General features: G+C 40.2%; 1 protein-coding gene across 4 annotated transcripts in view; it reads right to left on the reverse strand.

Annotated features, from left to right (window-relative positions):
- PDGFD (platelet derived growth factor D) overlaps positions 1–17,230 on the reverse strand; it is a 137,779-nt gene that overhangs the window by 43,435 nt on the left and 77,114 nt on the right. The window contains exons 2-4 of one of the 4 annotated variants that reach the window (XM_059465989.1): positions 15,366–15,552; positions 11,225–11,405; positions 10,516–10,557 (exon numbers count right to left, since the gene is read on the reverse strand). In XM_059465989.1, coding sequence (XP_059321972.1) covers positions 10,516–10,557; positions 11,225–11,405; positions 15,366–15,552 — 410 coding nt within the window. Of the gene's footprint in view, positions 1–10,515; positions 10,558–11,224; positions 11,406–15,365; positions 15,571–17,230 lie in introns of all 4 variants that reach the window. The other 3 variants (XM_059465988.1, XM_059465991.1, XM_059465990.1) reach the window with 3 other exon arrangements.

The following is a 17,230-nucleotide window of genomic DNA, read 5'->3' on the forward strand; positions in this document are numbered from 1 at the left end:
CCAGCACTCTCCCTTAGGTCATGATGCTGCATCCAAACCCATGGAAATTGCAACTGCATGCACAACCATCTTCACTGAGGACATGCAAAAATCACTGCATGGGTATTACAACCCAACACAAGGAAGGTCTGCTGTGGAAAGATGCAACCTAATGTGTTTCTGGATTACATGCTGAATGGAAGGAGGAGCCTAGGAAACCTGGGAGCCCAAAGATGGACTGAGTTGACAAAAGAAAACCCATTAAAGGACACATTCCCAGTGTTAGGGTAGACAGGCTGGCAATTGCCATGGAGACCTGCCTAAGAAGCATAACCTGACAGGTGACACTGATGCCAAAATGATTTTTGACAATAACACCACCCATAACACAGCCCTGGTGATGCCTGAACCCCCAGACCCAGAGAGACATTGTAAAAAGTTAGGACAATCTGGGGTAGTTCTGATATGAACATCAAAAACTCTGAGAGGATTAAATAGCTTGATTTTCAGGATAAGATTAAAAGCTAAATATGGACATCATTGCTTGACTAAGTAAAAAGCAAAGAAGCATGAAAGCACACTGCAAATATCTAAGGGAGATATACACCCACAACAAAATGAACAGACTTCTTTATCATAAATCAATAAGAGGTACAATTGCAGGCAATGGTATGGCATTAAAAACAAAAGGAAATTAAAACCTTCTATGGAAGAAAAAATGTCTTTCAACAGTGATTTATTAGTCCATTGTTAAATATTCTGTATGTGCTTGTTATATTTAAAAATTATACTAGATGATCAAGTAATGAATTTACAATACAGAAAATTCTTGTCCTGAAGGAAAGTTGACTGAATCACTTCACATCAGAATTCTAGGTTTGTCTGCATTAGACATTACTGGGAAAAAAAAAAAGCCTAAATTTAGATTCAGTAATCTTAAAACAATCAGTATCATCTGATCCAGAGATGTAAGTAGTCTACAGCAGTTACAGCTGCTGCAACAAACAAGGCAAAGATTTATTATGTAAGCAATTAAACACCCATTATACACAATGCATTGTGTTCCCTGGCTTGCCAAGAATGGCAAAAACACACTGAACAGTGCTAAGGCTGAAAGAGACTCTGCAACCCAAACTCAGCTAGAACAGTACAAGAGCAGGATTGTGCTGCCAGGCTTTGCAAGGTGCTGACACACAGTCAAATAAATAGTATTGGAGGAGCACAGAACATGAAGTTGTGCCTTTGAGCCTTTCCCTACACAAGGCTGTGAAGACACGCAATCCTTGTTTTGACTTAAAAGACAACTTGCAACCAACACCTAGTGTGATGGATTTTCACAAGTTCCTCAGTGCAGCTGGAGGTCTAGCATGTTTCAATGCACCATACCACTTTTGGTATTTGCTTCTGACAGACTTCCAGAGGAAGCAGACTGACTTCCTACTCTTCTCCAACACAGTTGGTACACTTAAATTAAGCTGCACACCTTCATCTTCTGTAGAAAATCTAGAGCAGAGGCCGCTCAACAGGAATAGGGCCTGGGAATAACTGGCTATTTCCTCTTCCCTTGTGGCCATGGTAGTAAGTCAGACTAGTGTTGCCACACTGAAGAACCAGAAGAAGTTAATTAACACCTCGTTGCAGCATTGCAATAGAATTAAACTTTTTATAGAATCAAGCATAGCCCCTCTCTTCTCCCAAGAAATCTTTCATTTTAACTAAACTTTTAGGAAACACCCTCCAGGTTTACCAAACCACGTTCTTCATGTTACGAACATTTCACACGCCAAAATTCTTCAACTGTTGCTGAAGTGGAAGCAAAGGACAGAAGATGGATTTACAGAGACAGCATTACATCCTCAAGTCAATGGTCTAAAACTGTCCTGCTTTTCAAACAAATAGTTCATGTGATCGACAGGTTAATAATGAGTGCTGTTAAAAAAGTCTGACGGTACAAACTCACTTCATGCTCATGCATACTGATGTGTGGTTTGGGATTAGTTAACAGGGGAAAATGGTTGCATTTACCCTCCTCTTTAGTGCAGACACAAAAGAGGATAACAAGTCTACCAGCAGCACTGACTGGGTGTTTATGTTGGCTCAGTTTGCTACTGCATTGGCCATCTCCTCTTCTGGTGTCTTCTTAATGGTCAACTCCAAGAAGGCAAATTAGCTATGAGGCCTTTCTATGTCTTCTAACAGAAAATGAATTAAAGCTGTGACTGGTTTGTCTCTTCTACAGTGTCAAAACACCAGCTCCAGGATATTTATATTTTCTGCTTATTTGCACAGACATGGGAAGCAAAGACAGTGAACAGGGTGGTCTTTGCCTCCTCCCAGGTTATGCTCATTATGGCACATAAAATGTACCCCTCCATTTCATGCACTATGATTTTTGGTGTTGGATCCAGCCTTTCTGCTACCTACACATATGTAATGTTAATTAAAAATACTGCTTTACTCCATGAGAAAGCTGTCCAACACACCTGGTAAGTAGAATTATGGATTTTAATACTGGCAAGCTCTAAAAAAAACCTTAAGTATTAAATCGTTTTAAAAACGAACTGATTTACCCAGAGTAGTTTTAATAAACAACACCTTAAATATCTTCTATCCATTTTCTAACCAAAATTAATTCTAAAAGTTCCTAGACTACTACGAATCATTGATTTGTTTCCCTAATTAAAACAACTACATAAGAGTTTCCCAAGTTTGGGAACAGGTTTAATTTCTTACTTGTCCAATAGAACAATTTTGCTGCAATCTGTATCACAAACTCCGGCTCACTGGAAGTCTGATTTTCTTGTACTCTGTATTTTTGTTTAACAGAGATTTCTTGACTATAACTGACATTTGAAGAACAGGGAAAAGATTAGCTTTCATACTGAATTTTTTTATGTATCTGGGTATATTATGACTAAAATGTGATTATAAACCAGGAAGCAATACAGGCATGTGAACTGGTTTCAGCTAGGCTGGAGTTAATTTCTTCTCAGTAGCTGTTACAGTGCGGATTTGGAAAGAGAATGGTGTTGGAAACACACAGATTTAGGTTTTTGCTAAGCCATGTTTATCCTAAGTCAAAAACTCTTTTTTTCTCTCCTAGTCTTATGCTGGGAAGGAGCTGGGACAGCTGACCCAAACTGACCAAAGGGATATTCCACACCACAGAACATCACTTTTTGTTTACTGTTTATTATCATCACTATTACTGTATTTTACTTTATTTTCAATTATTAAACTGTTTCTATGTCAACATACAAGTTTTACTTCAATCCTCCTCCCCATTCCACCAGGCTGGAGAGAGGAGGGGCATGAGTGAGTGGCTGTGTGGTGCTTAATTTCCTTCTGGGATTACACCACAACCGCATAAAAGCAAACAGGGCAGATGATTTACTGTGAATCTTCATACATGCCCTCACTTAGTCAAATACAGTGGCAAGATCATGGCCAGTTGCTATGATACCATAGCTCCCTTCATTCAATTAAAATACTGAAGTCACTGTTCTACCAGTACACACACCTTCCAATAACTGCAACATTCCTGTGACTCTAATCTGCTACTCTTACATGCTATGATCTCATTGCTAATATGAATGTGTGCTTCTTGCAATTTGCACTTTCTAATTTACTTTTACTGCATTTTGCAAGAAATCATCGTCATACTGAATGAGGCTTGTGAGTCTCTGATAGTTTTTGTCTAAGGGTAAGTAACCCTCTTGTACTGCATATGATGATCTTCCCCTGTTGGTGTCTTTTGTTCCTCTAACTTACCTGGAAATAAGTGGAAATTTCCTCTCGGTCACTAATTTCCTCAGGAATTCTTTAAACAGGTAAGTTCTGACTGCAGGAAATGCAATTCTGCAAAATCTAAAGCCGTCCTAAATGAACCTAAATGCCTCTAAGTTTTGCTAGAATCAATTATTTGAGACAGGACAGGATACTGGATTTGAAAATAAAACATTTGTGTTTGTACAGTCCTTTGAAGGTGACAAGTGCTTCATTTCCTCGTTCTTGGCCACCACCATGCGTTTGGTAAATTCTCATCCAGTGAATAGCACATGACTGGAGTTAAGATGCAGCATTTTCAGCAGGAATTGGACATTAGCAGGACTACTGCTATGTTAAGACAGATCAATGACAACATCCTGCGAAGAAGCCACACTTTAACTGAGCTGTCAGCAAATCAAGGACAGAGGAGAGCAAATGGCCAGTTCTCCCTCATGCTGTTCAAACAAGTAAACTGCCAGGCACACATGCTTGCAGCTGAGAAAACACAGGCATTAAGGTCTATTTTCCTTTCTGATTAAAACAACTGTTTTATCAGTTGAAGTCTGACAGCTTCCAGGAGCTTCTGTGTGTTTATATGGTCCCACTGCTTCTGCTATCTTCCTTGCAAGAAGGTCTGTATTTCCCTGGCCATAACTCAATTCCTCATTCACACTCCCAATCAACTCTTTTCACTTTTGAAATATATTCAAACCCAGTCCTCAAGTTCATAGCCAGAGGTTTTGCCAAAAGAGGCTGATCTAGCAAAACGATCTTACTTTTGTCTTGCTTTCCACTTGATCCATACCTGCCCTCCCTCCTTTCCTCGACAAAGTCTTCCTTATTTCAAGTCCACTTCCTCTTTAATATCACCCATCCATTTTCCTCTTTTCCTTCTGAAATATGCCACCAGGACTCTTCTGGGTTACCCAAATCCTTCCTTCTCTTCATTGCCTTGTTAAAAATGTTTCCCTATTGCCATTCACCCTCTTGAGTCCAAGTGAAACTGTATTCATGTGACTGCAAAGAAAAGGTGACAGGTGAATACCTTCCTAATAAGGAGGGAAGGCTCCTTCTTTCATGGTGTGCATGGACCAGTTTGATACTGTCAGCCACAGCCTCTCTGTCCTTCAGTTTTGCACATTTTCCTTTTGTTTTCAAGAATATTTGCTTGTCTGGGGCTTCACCTACCTTTCCCACCATGGCATTTTGGTGTTTCTGCGGCCTTCTCTCTCTCTGTGGACTTGACTCTTCTACTATGTGTGTTTGCCTTACCCACAAAAACCTTTATTTCTGAACTTGGACTGTATTTTACTGTCCTTTTTTGTCTTTGCTGCTGCCACTGTTTCATTGCCATTCCTGGACAATCCTATATCAGTCCTTCCCTCTAGTACTTGCAGCATCCTCTAATGCTAAGCTGGCAGGTGATTCCTCTTCTCCCTGAAACCTCTGAATTTTGAATGCCTTAAAATTAAGACACAAAATAGGGAGACTCCCAATGAAGTTTAAAATTTAGAGAGTCACGTAGCAGAAGGATTGAGACCAATCTTAGTGTCTGAGACAAGAGTAAACATGGAAGGGGCATCAGACCTTCAGAAGACCTGCCAAGAGAAGGACTCCATTGGGACCACAGCCTAGGGGACACCGGGGGACAATGCAGTCTGGGACAACTGACTGTGAAGGGCTGGGTCATGTCAGGTTTGGCTGCTCTGGCTGCAGCCCCCAGGCTGCCTGTGACTCATGTGCTGCTTTCAGCTGGTGCATCTCACACTTGAAAACCTGCAGGTTTTCCCACCCTGGAGGAAAACAGACTGGGCGGACAAGACTTGGGAGTCAGTCAGTAAAGGTTTAGGGTTTTGGAAGGTGTGACAGGATGTTGAAAGCAGAAAAAGCTCTTGGGTTTGGTGCAAATGTCAGCATAAATATTTTAATTAGAAACTTTGGCTGTCCCTGGAGCAGCCAATGCTGCCTGTGAAACTGACCATCCAGACATGCCTTCTGAATCCAAGAATACCCTTTCCTTATTGCCAAGCTGACTCTCACTTTTGTTTTTTTTGTATCCTTCACTATCTTTTGTTCTGCTCTGAGCACTGGGAGAACTAGAATTTGCTAGCCTAACACACTGCATTGCTTTTCTACCATGCCACCTTCCTTTCTTCATCAAACTTTGCTGAAGGACAGGTTAGGTCCTGTGAATTAAGCAGCAGGTTGAGGATTGCTGGACACTCAGGAGCCCTTATTAAATGGAAAGCATTCCTCTTCCCCATATAAAATTACTCTGAGATACTCCATGTCTCAAGATACACCAAGAAGTAATATCTCTTTTTAACATGCTGTCATCTTATGTTGGTGTTTAAAAAATTTAACATCTGCCAAAAAAAAAAATTAATTTTGCATAGATAATCTCTTAAATTTCCTGCTTATGTGAAGTTGGAGAAGTAACGTTAAAGATTTTGAGCAAGCCTTATCTAATTAGAACCTAGGACTTAATTACTTCTCTCCTGAAAGATGAGCCTCTGGGAGATAATTTTATGAGGATAGTATGCCTTGAGCAAAACACAGAACATAGTTTTCTGTCAAAACTTAAGAAAATGGAAGTTTCATCATATAGATTGTTAACTGTTTTGCACATGGGTTGTATTTATAAAAAGTCAGGCAACCAAAACTGAAATCAGAGAAAGTAGCAGAAGAATTGACAAAAGGTCACAATTAAGTTCTTCTTTCTTCATTGTGAAATCTATTTCATGTTCAATCACTTTATTAACCAAGACATGCCAGGCCACTTCATGCCCTTTCTTTTGTACTCCCAGCAATTTACTGGGATTCCTTCTGTGGATTATCTAATAGCAGGGAAAGTACAGATGCACCATTATCACTCCTGTTGTCACATGAGATATATTACATGGAGTTTGAGGCAGAGTATTTTGTCCCGGATACAGAAATGAATTATCTGTCCATTCAGTGAAACAACTGACAAGCTAAACCAGATGTACAGCAGCAGATTCCTGCACCATCCAGGCTGGCTTCAGTTTAGAATTAATCATTCCTTATGATCTTTATGGATCTGTATTCCCACTGGTGAGTCTTTTTATGATTGTGTTAACTCTTAAGGGCATTTATTTATTGACTTATTTAAAAAAACCCTTAAGCCTGCTGCTGCACTACTTGTGCAGACAAGTGTAGTAAAACACAGGGAACCAGTCACTTAATTCAGAGTGATAGCAATGAATACAAGTTCAGGATCAGCTTCTTATTTTTCGCATTTTCATTTTCTGATTGCTCTTCCAATTTTGTTTGTTTTCTTCGGAGCTTAACAGGCAAGTATTAAACAGTTTAAGCCTAGAATTTGAGCAAACTTTGACTGGTCAATATTCTTTGCATGGGAAAGTAAATTTTATTGTGGTGTCTTAGCCCTGTTCGTGACTATGCTCTCTTTTCAATCATAGGTGTGGTGACCTATATACAGAGAGTTTAGCAGAAAGTTATTCCCTGTAAAATTTCACATATGGATCCAAACTCAAAGTTCCTCCCTCCTCCATTCCATTAATTTTTTATGGCTCCCTTATCCAAAAAACTTGATTTTTAAACAAACCAAAACTACTTACAATTTAACACCTTGATATTTTGATGCATAAGCTTATCTTGGGACAAATGCTCTTATGTGCTCCTGTTTAATACGACATGTGTATGTATGTAAAAAAGATGTACATGTATCCTTACACCTTTATAGACATGCATGTTTGTACAAGTACATATACATATGTTCCTAGGTTTTTTGGTAGTCTTTGTTTCCAATAATGATTTTAGTCAAAATTCCAAAGTATGGATTTCATTTAGGATTAATCAAGCAATTAGTACAGCAATAGGAATTTATTGCTATAAATGTATAACAAATATGTGCCTTTTACAATAAACTTAAAATAATGTTTCTAATTAGCAAACGGAATCCAACATTTTCTAGCTGTCTCATTAAAATGAAATTAGATGCACAGTTGGGAATTTTAATTCCATTCACCTTTATTGTTGAAACATGTTCCTGAATGAGTTCCTAGACTATTACACAAAATGCCCATGCAAATGAAGTTGTAAAACATGGGATTGAATCTTGCTAACATCCCTTTCCAGAATTATGACATTGAAAGAACTTCAGAAGGAAAAAGGGGATAATATAAATTTATCCTCCTCTGTTTCATAGATTTCTACGCTGTTTGTTGTGAATGATTATGTGTGACAACAAAAAAAACCCAGACCCCACAAACAAACAAAAAACCCACCACCCTAGAATACCTCAGTTCCTTCTATAATACAATTTAATATTTCTAAGGCAATTCAAGAAAAGGATTAAAAAATATTAAGGCTCTAGGTGATAACGGTAGGGAGGAGTTTCAAAAAATATCTGCAATCACATGAGGCTCATGCCTAACAGCTGTCTAGGTCTTGCTCCAGACTATTTCTGCTCTAGATCTGTGAGCCTTAAAGAAAAGGGCGATTTTTAAAGAGGTTCAAGGGAAACAATTCTCCGTGTGGATACCCAGACCAAGCCAACAAACCTGGGGCTTTGAACGTGAAGCGTCGAGTGTAGAGAACAGCTTTGCACACCTACCTCCTCCTGCAAACAGCACACAGGAGGAGGGACTTTTTCCAGAGAGGTTAGGACACTTTTGATTCTTAGGCAATTTGACTTCAGCAGTGGGAAGTGGGACACACACAACTCCTGACTCCTGGAGTCAGGTCCACCCAGGAGCTCCCACTCCAGGGAATGCTATAACTTGGTGAGGGAAGAGCAGATCTGGGACAGGCAGCAGCATACTGAACCTGTCCTGTGCCTTCAAGACCCCCATCACTGCTCCCCTTCCAGCCCTCTGAGTCCCTCAGATCCACAGAGGGGAGAGCAGAGGCAGAGGTGCCAAAACACAGAAGATGAGGGAAGAGGAGGAAGAAGGTGGAGGGAGACAGGGGAGACAGCCTTGACAAGCAAAAGTTCCTAAATGCTGTAATTAGATGGTCAGACTTTATTATACAGATTTTTCTCCCCTGTCACTCTCTTATATTGGGACAGTTAAATAATTACACGTATCCATATACTTTTCAACCTTATACTGTTAAAGATCATCCTTGTATCTTTTTGGTCTAATTTTCCAGAATCAGTCCGAGTTCTAATCCCAGTGAGACCTTTCATTCTACATGGGGTGTTTACTTCCTATTGCCTTCACAAAGGCAAATGGATACAAGTGATGCAAGTCTAATTTATGTCTTCTCCAGAAAAATAATCCCCTTTAGTTTCTCTAAATAGTACTGAAATATGCAGTTAACAGAAAAACACAAGTATACAAAGATAGTGAAGGATGTTTCTGCTAAGCTCTCTGGTGCCTTATTTGTGCCTCATGTAGAGTGCTGACCTAAGTAAAAGCTTGATCTGCATCAAATGTAGTGACCTTCACTGACTTCCTTGAAGATTTATTAATGAGAGGCCAAAGAGTCGGGCTGCAAGGCTGCTTGGCTGCATGAGTAACTGTGAGAAATTTACCCAGTCATTCTGGCATGATGCACAGAAGATGGAGCTGATCAATAAATTCCAAATCACTTATTTTCTCTGGAAAATTATCAGAGTCTGGTATACAAATAAACAACTGCCACATACAACCAAACTCCAAATACAAGAAAAAGCAAGGGAATTAAGAGATTTGTGCATATCTTGTGCACCATGTTCCAAGAAAGGCCCCAGAAGTAGCCCTTTGTTGGAGAAGGTTACGAAGGGAAGGAAAAAAGGCAATGTAAAGCTCCTTAATTTAATCTCATAGAAAATACCATATGCTTTTGCATGCTTCATTAATGCTCCCTGGTTTACCAACTAGAAACACACAGCGAGTCCAACCTTCAGGGGTCAGCAGTGCTCAGCATATCTCTGAACTGCACTCCAGGCACTGTGGGGACTATGGAATACTATGGAATAAGGGCTGACTCTGCTCAGAATTAATCCTGCACTTATAGGTTGCATGGCTTGGAATCTGAAGAGCAGCTAACTGAAAATCAGCCCCCATCTCACAAATACCACCAATCACCAGGGCTCTTCTCTGAAATAAGGCAGTGCTTCATTCAGAGGGTGCACTTAGAGATTATTCTTGTAAATAGATTTGCTAGATTGCAAATTCTCAGTTTACTCCCTAGTTTTGAAATTAGATAAATACAGTAGCCTTTTCTGAGCTTTCTAGTGCAGAGAGTCCTGTGTCTTATGAGTGATAACATTCACTTTTGGAAAGCCTAATACTATCAGACTATCTGTATACTCTCTGGAATAAAACTTGCTAAACGCAGCACAGTTTCTGTGGCTGTGCTGAAATACAAACAGTATAAAGAAAGGCTGCTTCACTCTCATTTTTATGCCCAGTGGTCTTTCATAGACTGTTCTGCCTGAATTTGAGTTTTAGTAGATTATCTTCAAATTAGAGCTCAGGATGTACTTACAATTTAATGCCTTACTCCACTAGAAGCCTAACAATTTAAATGCAAGGGAGCAAAATCTTTATAGCTTTGCTCTGTCTTGACAATGTGCTGTTTATGGACTCTTTTTAGCATACACAGGCATACATGCATGCAAAGCCAAGAGGTGGAAGTGAAATGACTCAAACAATGAATCTTTCCTGTTACAACGTTATTGCTATTCCAGGCTTTCTTATTCTTGTTAAAGGACAGTGGATTGAATAAAAAGGGAATAAGAAGTGTGATGGATAGGAAAATATAATGATGACAGTATAATAAATTATTGCTTACCATTTCCTGAGTGTTTGCAAAATCTGCCTCTTTCGAGCTACACTGCACCAAAAGCATTATATTATTAATCAGGGCAATACAAAGGAATACATATTTGTATCAAAATCTACCTAAGTGTACTGATCATTCCTGCTCCCTAAAACAAAACCAAAATAAAAACAAAAAAAAAAAAGAGATTTTAATCTCATTGAAACAGTACATGATACACTACTCATACTTCTGCATACACAGAGGTACATTGATATCTGATTAAAAATACAGTCTGAGCCTTAGCACACTGTCTTGCATGCAGACTTTCATTGAATACATGATAAACTACTCTTTATCTGAGAATCACAGCCATAACCCCTCAAGGTATTTTTATTTGACCTCGAATGAACATGAAAAAGGGGTTCACAGAGCAGCCATTTCTTTGCTATTTCTGCAGCATCTCTCAAGGCAGTGGCAGTGCAGATTTAGTGTAGAAAGTGCTAGTGCTTCTGAAACATGTAATTAGAGTAAATCTTGAACTGAACTTGACTTTATTTTATATTTAATGACACAATCTCAAAAATACTTTGATCTGCATTAATGCAGTTGCTGGAATAAAATTACTTTCAGTCATTTAGTGTTTTGATCCCACATTTAGCTACACTATCTAGTCTTCAAGAACTGACGGTCTTTTACACTGCAAGCTGTCTCTTACCCCTGTTACCCCTAGGAGACTTACCACTAGAGAGTAACATATCTTGAATCCAGGTTTAGCCACAAAGTAGTCATCAGATTTGAAGGTTATCTTTATGTGATTTGTCCTTGATGTTATTCTTGGAGGCACTTCCTTGTGTCCACACCACCGCCCTCGAATAACTGTGCTGGTCTCTGACACATCTTCCACTTCCACAAAGTCATACCTGAAAAAGAGTATGAAGAATTAGTTTCTGCCGAGTCTGGTTACAGAAGGTGCTTGCAAATTGACAGGAGCACAGCTGGAGACACAAAGACATCTGTCCCCTGTTCTCCACTCCAAAACATCTGACTAAATATTACAAATGGTGGACAAGTCTGTGCTCAGTGTACAAATACACTAAGATGCAAGCTACTGCCTGAGTGCTCAAATGACTGATTTCTGTGCTCCTGGAACATGACAGTATTTGCTACCACGTTAAAACAGCAATAAGAGGCACTTGCATGTGCTTAGTATACAGTAAGCATACACATTGCGTTTCATGTGGTGGGTAAATAATTTAGCGACCTGATAAAATATTATTTAAGGCAAGCTGCCCAACCTGAGCAGCTGCAAGCACTTGTGCACTTTGTGGTGGTCACCCAACTCCCTGCAGCAGCAGCAGCCACAGGAGTCTGCTCTGTTGGTCAGAGGGCTAGAGAGGGGCAGCCACTGTGCCAGGAGCAAAGGGAGGTGCAGGAGGGACACAGGGCAGTGCATGATACCGAAAGGTGCTTTTTAGGCCCTCCCTTGTAGGTGGCACATTGCTCCTGCAGCTGGTTTGGAAAGATTTATGTCTAGCTTTCAAGCAGGAAAGCATGCTGCCGCTCTGTGTGCTGCAGTGGGGGGACATCTGCATGCTGTCACCAGGGAAAATGCAACAGCACATCTTGTTCTGTGAAAAGTCACATCTTGGCCAGGCACCCCTGCCACAGCAGTGGTTCCTGAGCCCAAAGAGGGCACTGCCAGGAGCAGAAGGCACCAAACCCCAGGGATGAAGGGACACAGTGGCAGCACTCACTGCTCCAGTCTGTGCATTTGCCTGCTTGGGTATAAATGAATATAAATAAATAAATACATAAATGAGTATAGTTATTGAGCTGGAGAATAAAGGGGACAGAGAATGAAGTTCTGCTTTTACTAAATCTATGACAAAATATCTGTCAATATCTTTGGAGGCAGAATTAGGCCCCACACATTGCTGCCAGAGAGGCAGAGGTGATGACAAGAGGGGCAGCTTGAGTGCCATCCTCACAGTACAGCTAAGCTTTAAAACCCTGGAGGTCTTTACCAGGAATGTTTTCTATTATCAAAGCATCTGCTCCCTCCAAAGGAGTTCAGGACTGTTGAGTGATTCTTGCTAGCAATGCACTGCTTCCCACCCCCAAGTCTGTGAGCCAAGCACCCTCCTCCCTGCCCAATTGTGGCAGCTGAATAGCTCTGTAAATAACAGACCTGCTTTCCTTTTTCTGCTGAGAGCCCAAGAGATAAAAACCACAAGTACTATGTGGTTTGAGAATATCAGCTCTGCTGCTTTTATATTCACCAACGCCAAATTGCACAGAACAGAAAATAATAGATCCACTATGACCACTTAAATCTGCCCAAACTCTGCTGAAATATTCTTTTTTTGAAGCACACCAAAATTTAGTTCCAGGTAGAAATGAACTTGTCTCAATCTCCCACTCCCTGCTGGCGATGGATGTGGTACCCAGCAGAGCTCCCAAGGATCCACCCTGGCCCCCTGGTAAGCACGAAATTGTGAATGCCTATTCCAACACAAGGGGTTGTGGTGCTCAGCAGCAGATAACCTTGTAAGCTTTGGTGAAAGCTGTCCTGCCTGGCCTCCCCATTTTTGGAGGCCAGAAGCCAGATTAAGCAGAAAAAACAGAGAAAATCCACGGACTTTCAAGGATTATATCTGCTTTCCACAGCAGAGGCTTTGCTGCAACGATCATGGAAGTAGGCGTATTCTCAGTTGCTTCTGTGCATCCAAGGAGCCTCAGAGGCTGGGTAATTTAATTGCTTTTCAGAATCATTTCTTATCAAGTGCCTGTGGAAATGCTAACAGCACTTCTTGAACATTCTGTAAGACCTTGAATATTTCCTCTCCTTCTTCAGAAGCTCTGAAGAAATATAGCTCTGCTAAAATATACCTTTTCATTCCTCAGCCTGAATGAATTTCAATCAGGTCAGTCTTAATAGTATGCAAATTACAATAATTAGTATTAATAAAAAATTGAAAGAAAACACTAGGAAGTTTGTGGAGAAAAAAGCTTAAGGTCAAAAGCAAACACAAAAGCAAGGTAAGGTGCAGAGGTCCTGAATTACTTGTCCAGTATGCCTTCAAGCACATGCTTAGCTCTCGGCATTCATTTCAATTAAAACAGCCCTGGCTGCCTCTCTAAAGCAGCACTGCAGGGATTGTCAGGGACTGAAGCTGCAGAAGGGATCGAGTTTTGAAAAATATATTGAGCATTAGCAAAACATCCAACTGCATACAGTATTTAAAAGACTTAAAGCCATCACAGTCTGTCTGACCAAAAAATTCCTCACTCTGGAAGTAATACTACCCAAACAAAGGTCTTCCAGAAACTCTAGGGTAAGTTTTACTGCAGAAAAGGATGTGATATTTCTCCAGCACTATGGATGATGGAAGGTCTTTGATTTTCTCTGCATTCTAAATTAGCTGCTCTGGAAAAAGCAAGCAGACTGTCTTCCAAGATGCTCTCCAAGCACATAATGCCAGTAACAGCTTGACTTTCCCTCACTGTGCCACTACATTTGATGGCTTTTGACAGACCATACTTCATCTTTTTTTCCGCAGTAAATTAGCCCTCTGTTTCAAAGTTGCAATGCTTTAAGGTCAGCCACAGTTTATCCACTACGTAAATATTAACAGGCTGCTTCTGTGTGCATTAGGCTCTGAATCTGGGAAATTGTTTGGGGTACTGGGAGGTTACTGTTGTTACTGACTCTGCTGCTGATCTTGGACCAACATCACCAGAGCAGACCTGCCAAGGAGCAGGGAAGGAGAGCCAATTTTAGGCTGCATTCTTTTATTGCTACATGGAAAACAAACCTGCGGGAACGGTTCCCTCTATCAGTAATGCAGAAAATTTAACAAAGAAAAATAAGGAAAAAAATCCATCCTGTAAAATGCCTGCAGAGATGCCAAGCCCTACAAACACAAATTAATTGACAAAGATAAGAAGACGCTGGGTGTGCAGAAACACTAACAACCAAGTTCTGTGCATAGATAAGGTGTAAGTAACAACACAATCATGCAGAGTTGGAGGCTGAGACTTGAGCATTTCAAGTAAGCAGCATCACAGCAATCTGCCTTTTGGAGGGCATGGGAATCCTGAGCCTGTTTTCTCCCACAGAAAAGAAAGCTGGATAAAAGAAATATAAACACATGGATTTATACTGTTTTAGTGAATGCTCGCAAGATTCACCTCTGTACTTTACTAATGCAAAACAGTTTATCCACCTAGGTTAATCAACCAGATTAGCTGAGCTTAAGGTCACTTCTGCTTAAAAGGGGAACCAAAGCCACGGGATATGGTAGAGCAGGCTTTAACAGATTTACAGACACATTAGCATGCATCAGTACACTGATATTTGTCGACCTACATTTGAAATTTTTAAAAGGAATTGTACCAGTGAAGAGTAAAAATAAAGATAAGCAAGTAATTTGAACATAATTCTATTTTTCAATACATTTTTATGTGTCCCTCACATCCCAATATAAATGCTTACCTACTCACTCAAATTAGAGCCCTTCACCTACTGAAAAAGACGTTTCTTGCCTGGCTGAAATGTGGCAGAGGTGATAGAGGACAAAATCCTATATAAGTAGCACCTATGTTGTTAGATAGCTGGATTTGAGCATACAAGTACCTTGTGCTTAAAATGTTAGAGAAGGACTAAAATCTGACAAAACTGCTTTGGGTCCAGGACAGCTCAGTTTATTTATGAACTCAAAGTCCAATTTCAGCTGGGAGGGCCCCTTAAAGGTCTGTCCTCCTTGCAAGGACATCCTAGACCCATCCAGAGATGCCCTGATTTTGCTTTGCAGCCTCATGCCAGTGAGCTCAAAGGTGGTCCTTAGGAAGTGCTTTGCAAACTTTCACTTGGCACTCACCTGCAGATCTCATTTTCGGGTTCCTCCAGCCCAAACTGATTATCAAAAGCCAGCTGGATCCTGGTGCTCTCTGGGGAGTGGAGGCGCCACGTGAGCAGGAGGTTCCTGGGGTAGCTGCTGGGGAAGCGAGGACTGTGGATGCAGCCGTTCCCTGCCACGCTGATGGTCTCCTCCTTTCGGTACAAGTCTGTGAGGTGATTGCTCTCTGTTAGTAGTCACAACTTGTAGAAATTAGTATGTTGTTCCAGTTACAGGAAGGCAAAAAACACAACAGTTTATAACACAGCACAATTATTATTAGCATTTCAAGTCTATAAAATGTTGGGTCTAGGAGCAGTTATTATTAAATGGGAAGTATACTGTATTTTCTCTTTATTCAATCCCCTATTAAACAGTAAGAACAACAGAACTCAAGTATATAGACTCTTTATTTTACAAGAAATGTACAATTATTTTTTTACATTTATATTGATTATGTAAGTTCATTCTCACCACTTTGGTTTTAAAACAGAATTAAACTTTAATAAAAGCTTGAGAACAATGAAGGAAGAAAGACTGAAATGAAAAATGTAAATAGTCCTGCTTCCCAAATTTTGTGCTCTAGGGAGCAATGCCCTCTGAACAAAAGCAGCAATGAAGGACTGCAGGAAAGTGAGTATGGGTGAATTTATATTTCTTTACTGTGCTTAAGTATTTCCTCCCAGAAACGTGTATGATTTTAAAATCATGTTTTTATTTATATGGTTTGAACCATTTTCTGCCTATGGTCTGTTTACTCAAACAGCTACTCCATGCTTATACCAATGTAAATGAGGCCAGATCCTATCCCATCAACCATCTTACTCAGTAACTTCAAGACAAATAGTCAAGCCTTCACTTAATTAAAATTCCACAATTTTTGGTGAACAGATCTTCAATTGTTCCTAAAGTTTACTTTTACCAAGGTAAATCCTCCGCTGCTGTAAATCCATGGCTCCAAGGATTACAGGAACTGTGTCAAGATCCAGATCTCTAAACGCCAAAATGTCTTCTCAGTTGCACGATGCACTTGCACTGCCCAGCTGTTTCTGATACTGGAATTTGGGTCATTTTGCATCAAAAAACTGCAAGCAACCATTCTTCTGTGCATTGACAACTTTAGTATGGGGAAATTTTGAGGATCAGAAGGCTCCAAGGCAACATTCAGATGACAGCACATTTCAGTTCCCAGTCAAGACATGCATCTCTGAGCCTCCACCTGTAGGTCAGCTACCTGCGGTCCATCCTCACATGATGTATGGGGATCTACATGAATTTGGACACGTGTTTTCATGTAAACACACAGACTCTGGTGTCTTTATCCTAAACTGAACATCATTCCACACTGCTGAATGCCACATCAACCTCCAGTTCCACTGCAAGCAACGGAAATAGAAAACTGGTTCCTTCTCCTGAATCTGGCTACTGAGGAAGAACAAATGGGGGAAAGTATCTCCACCAGGCCACTCTGTGAATGCTGGAAATACAAAACCAAAGCAACGAGCCGCAGCCATCTGTCACACACACTAATCTAAGTCTTCACTTTTAAAATAAAATCTAATGTGTGACTGAATTTTTCTAAGTTCTTTATATGAAATAAATATACTTGTTTTATAAATGTTCATTGAAAAGAAGAATCCAGACAAACAGTAAAAACTTCTTGATTAGTACATCTATTTTTTAGGTTGCTTTTCACTGGTTCCTGGCTGTAAATACCTCCCTGCATGCAACTGTAAACAAAGCACGGTTGTCTAACCATTCATTGTACTCTTCTGACAGCACAGTAATTCTAGCTTCCAAACAACCTGAAACTCAGAAGAAAAAAGTCTATGTTTCTTATAAAACTA

This window comes from Ammospiza nelsoni, chromosome 2 (genome assembly GCF_027579445.1).
Source record: "Ammospiza nelsoni isolate bAmmNel1 chromosome 2, bAmmNel1.pri, whole genome shotgun sequence".
Lineage (NCBI taxonomy): Eukaryota > Metazoa > Chordata > Aves > Passeriformes > Passerellidae > Ammospiza > Ammospiza nelsoni.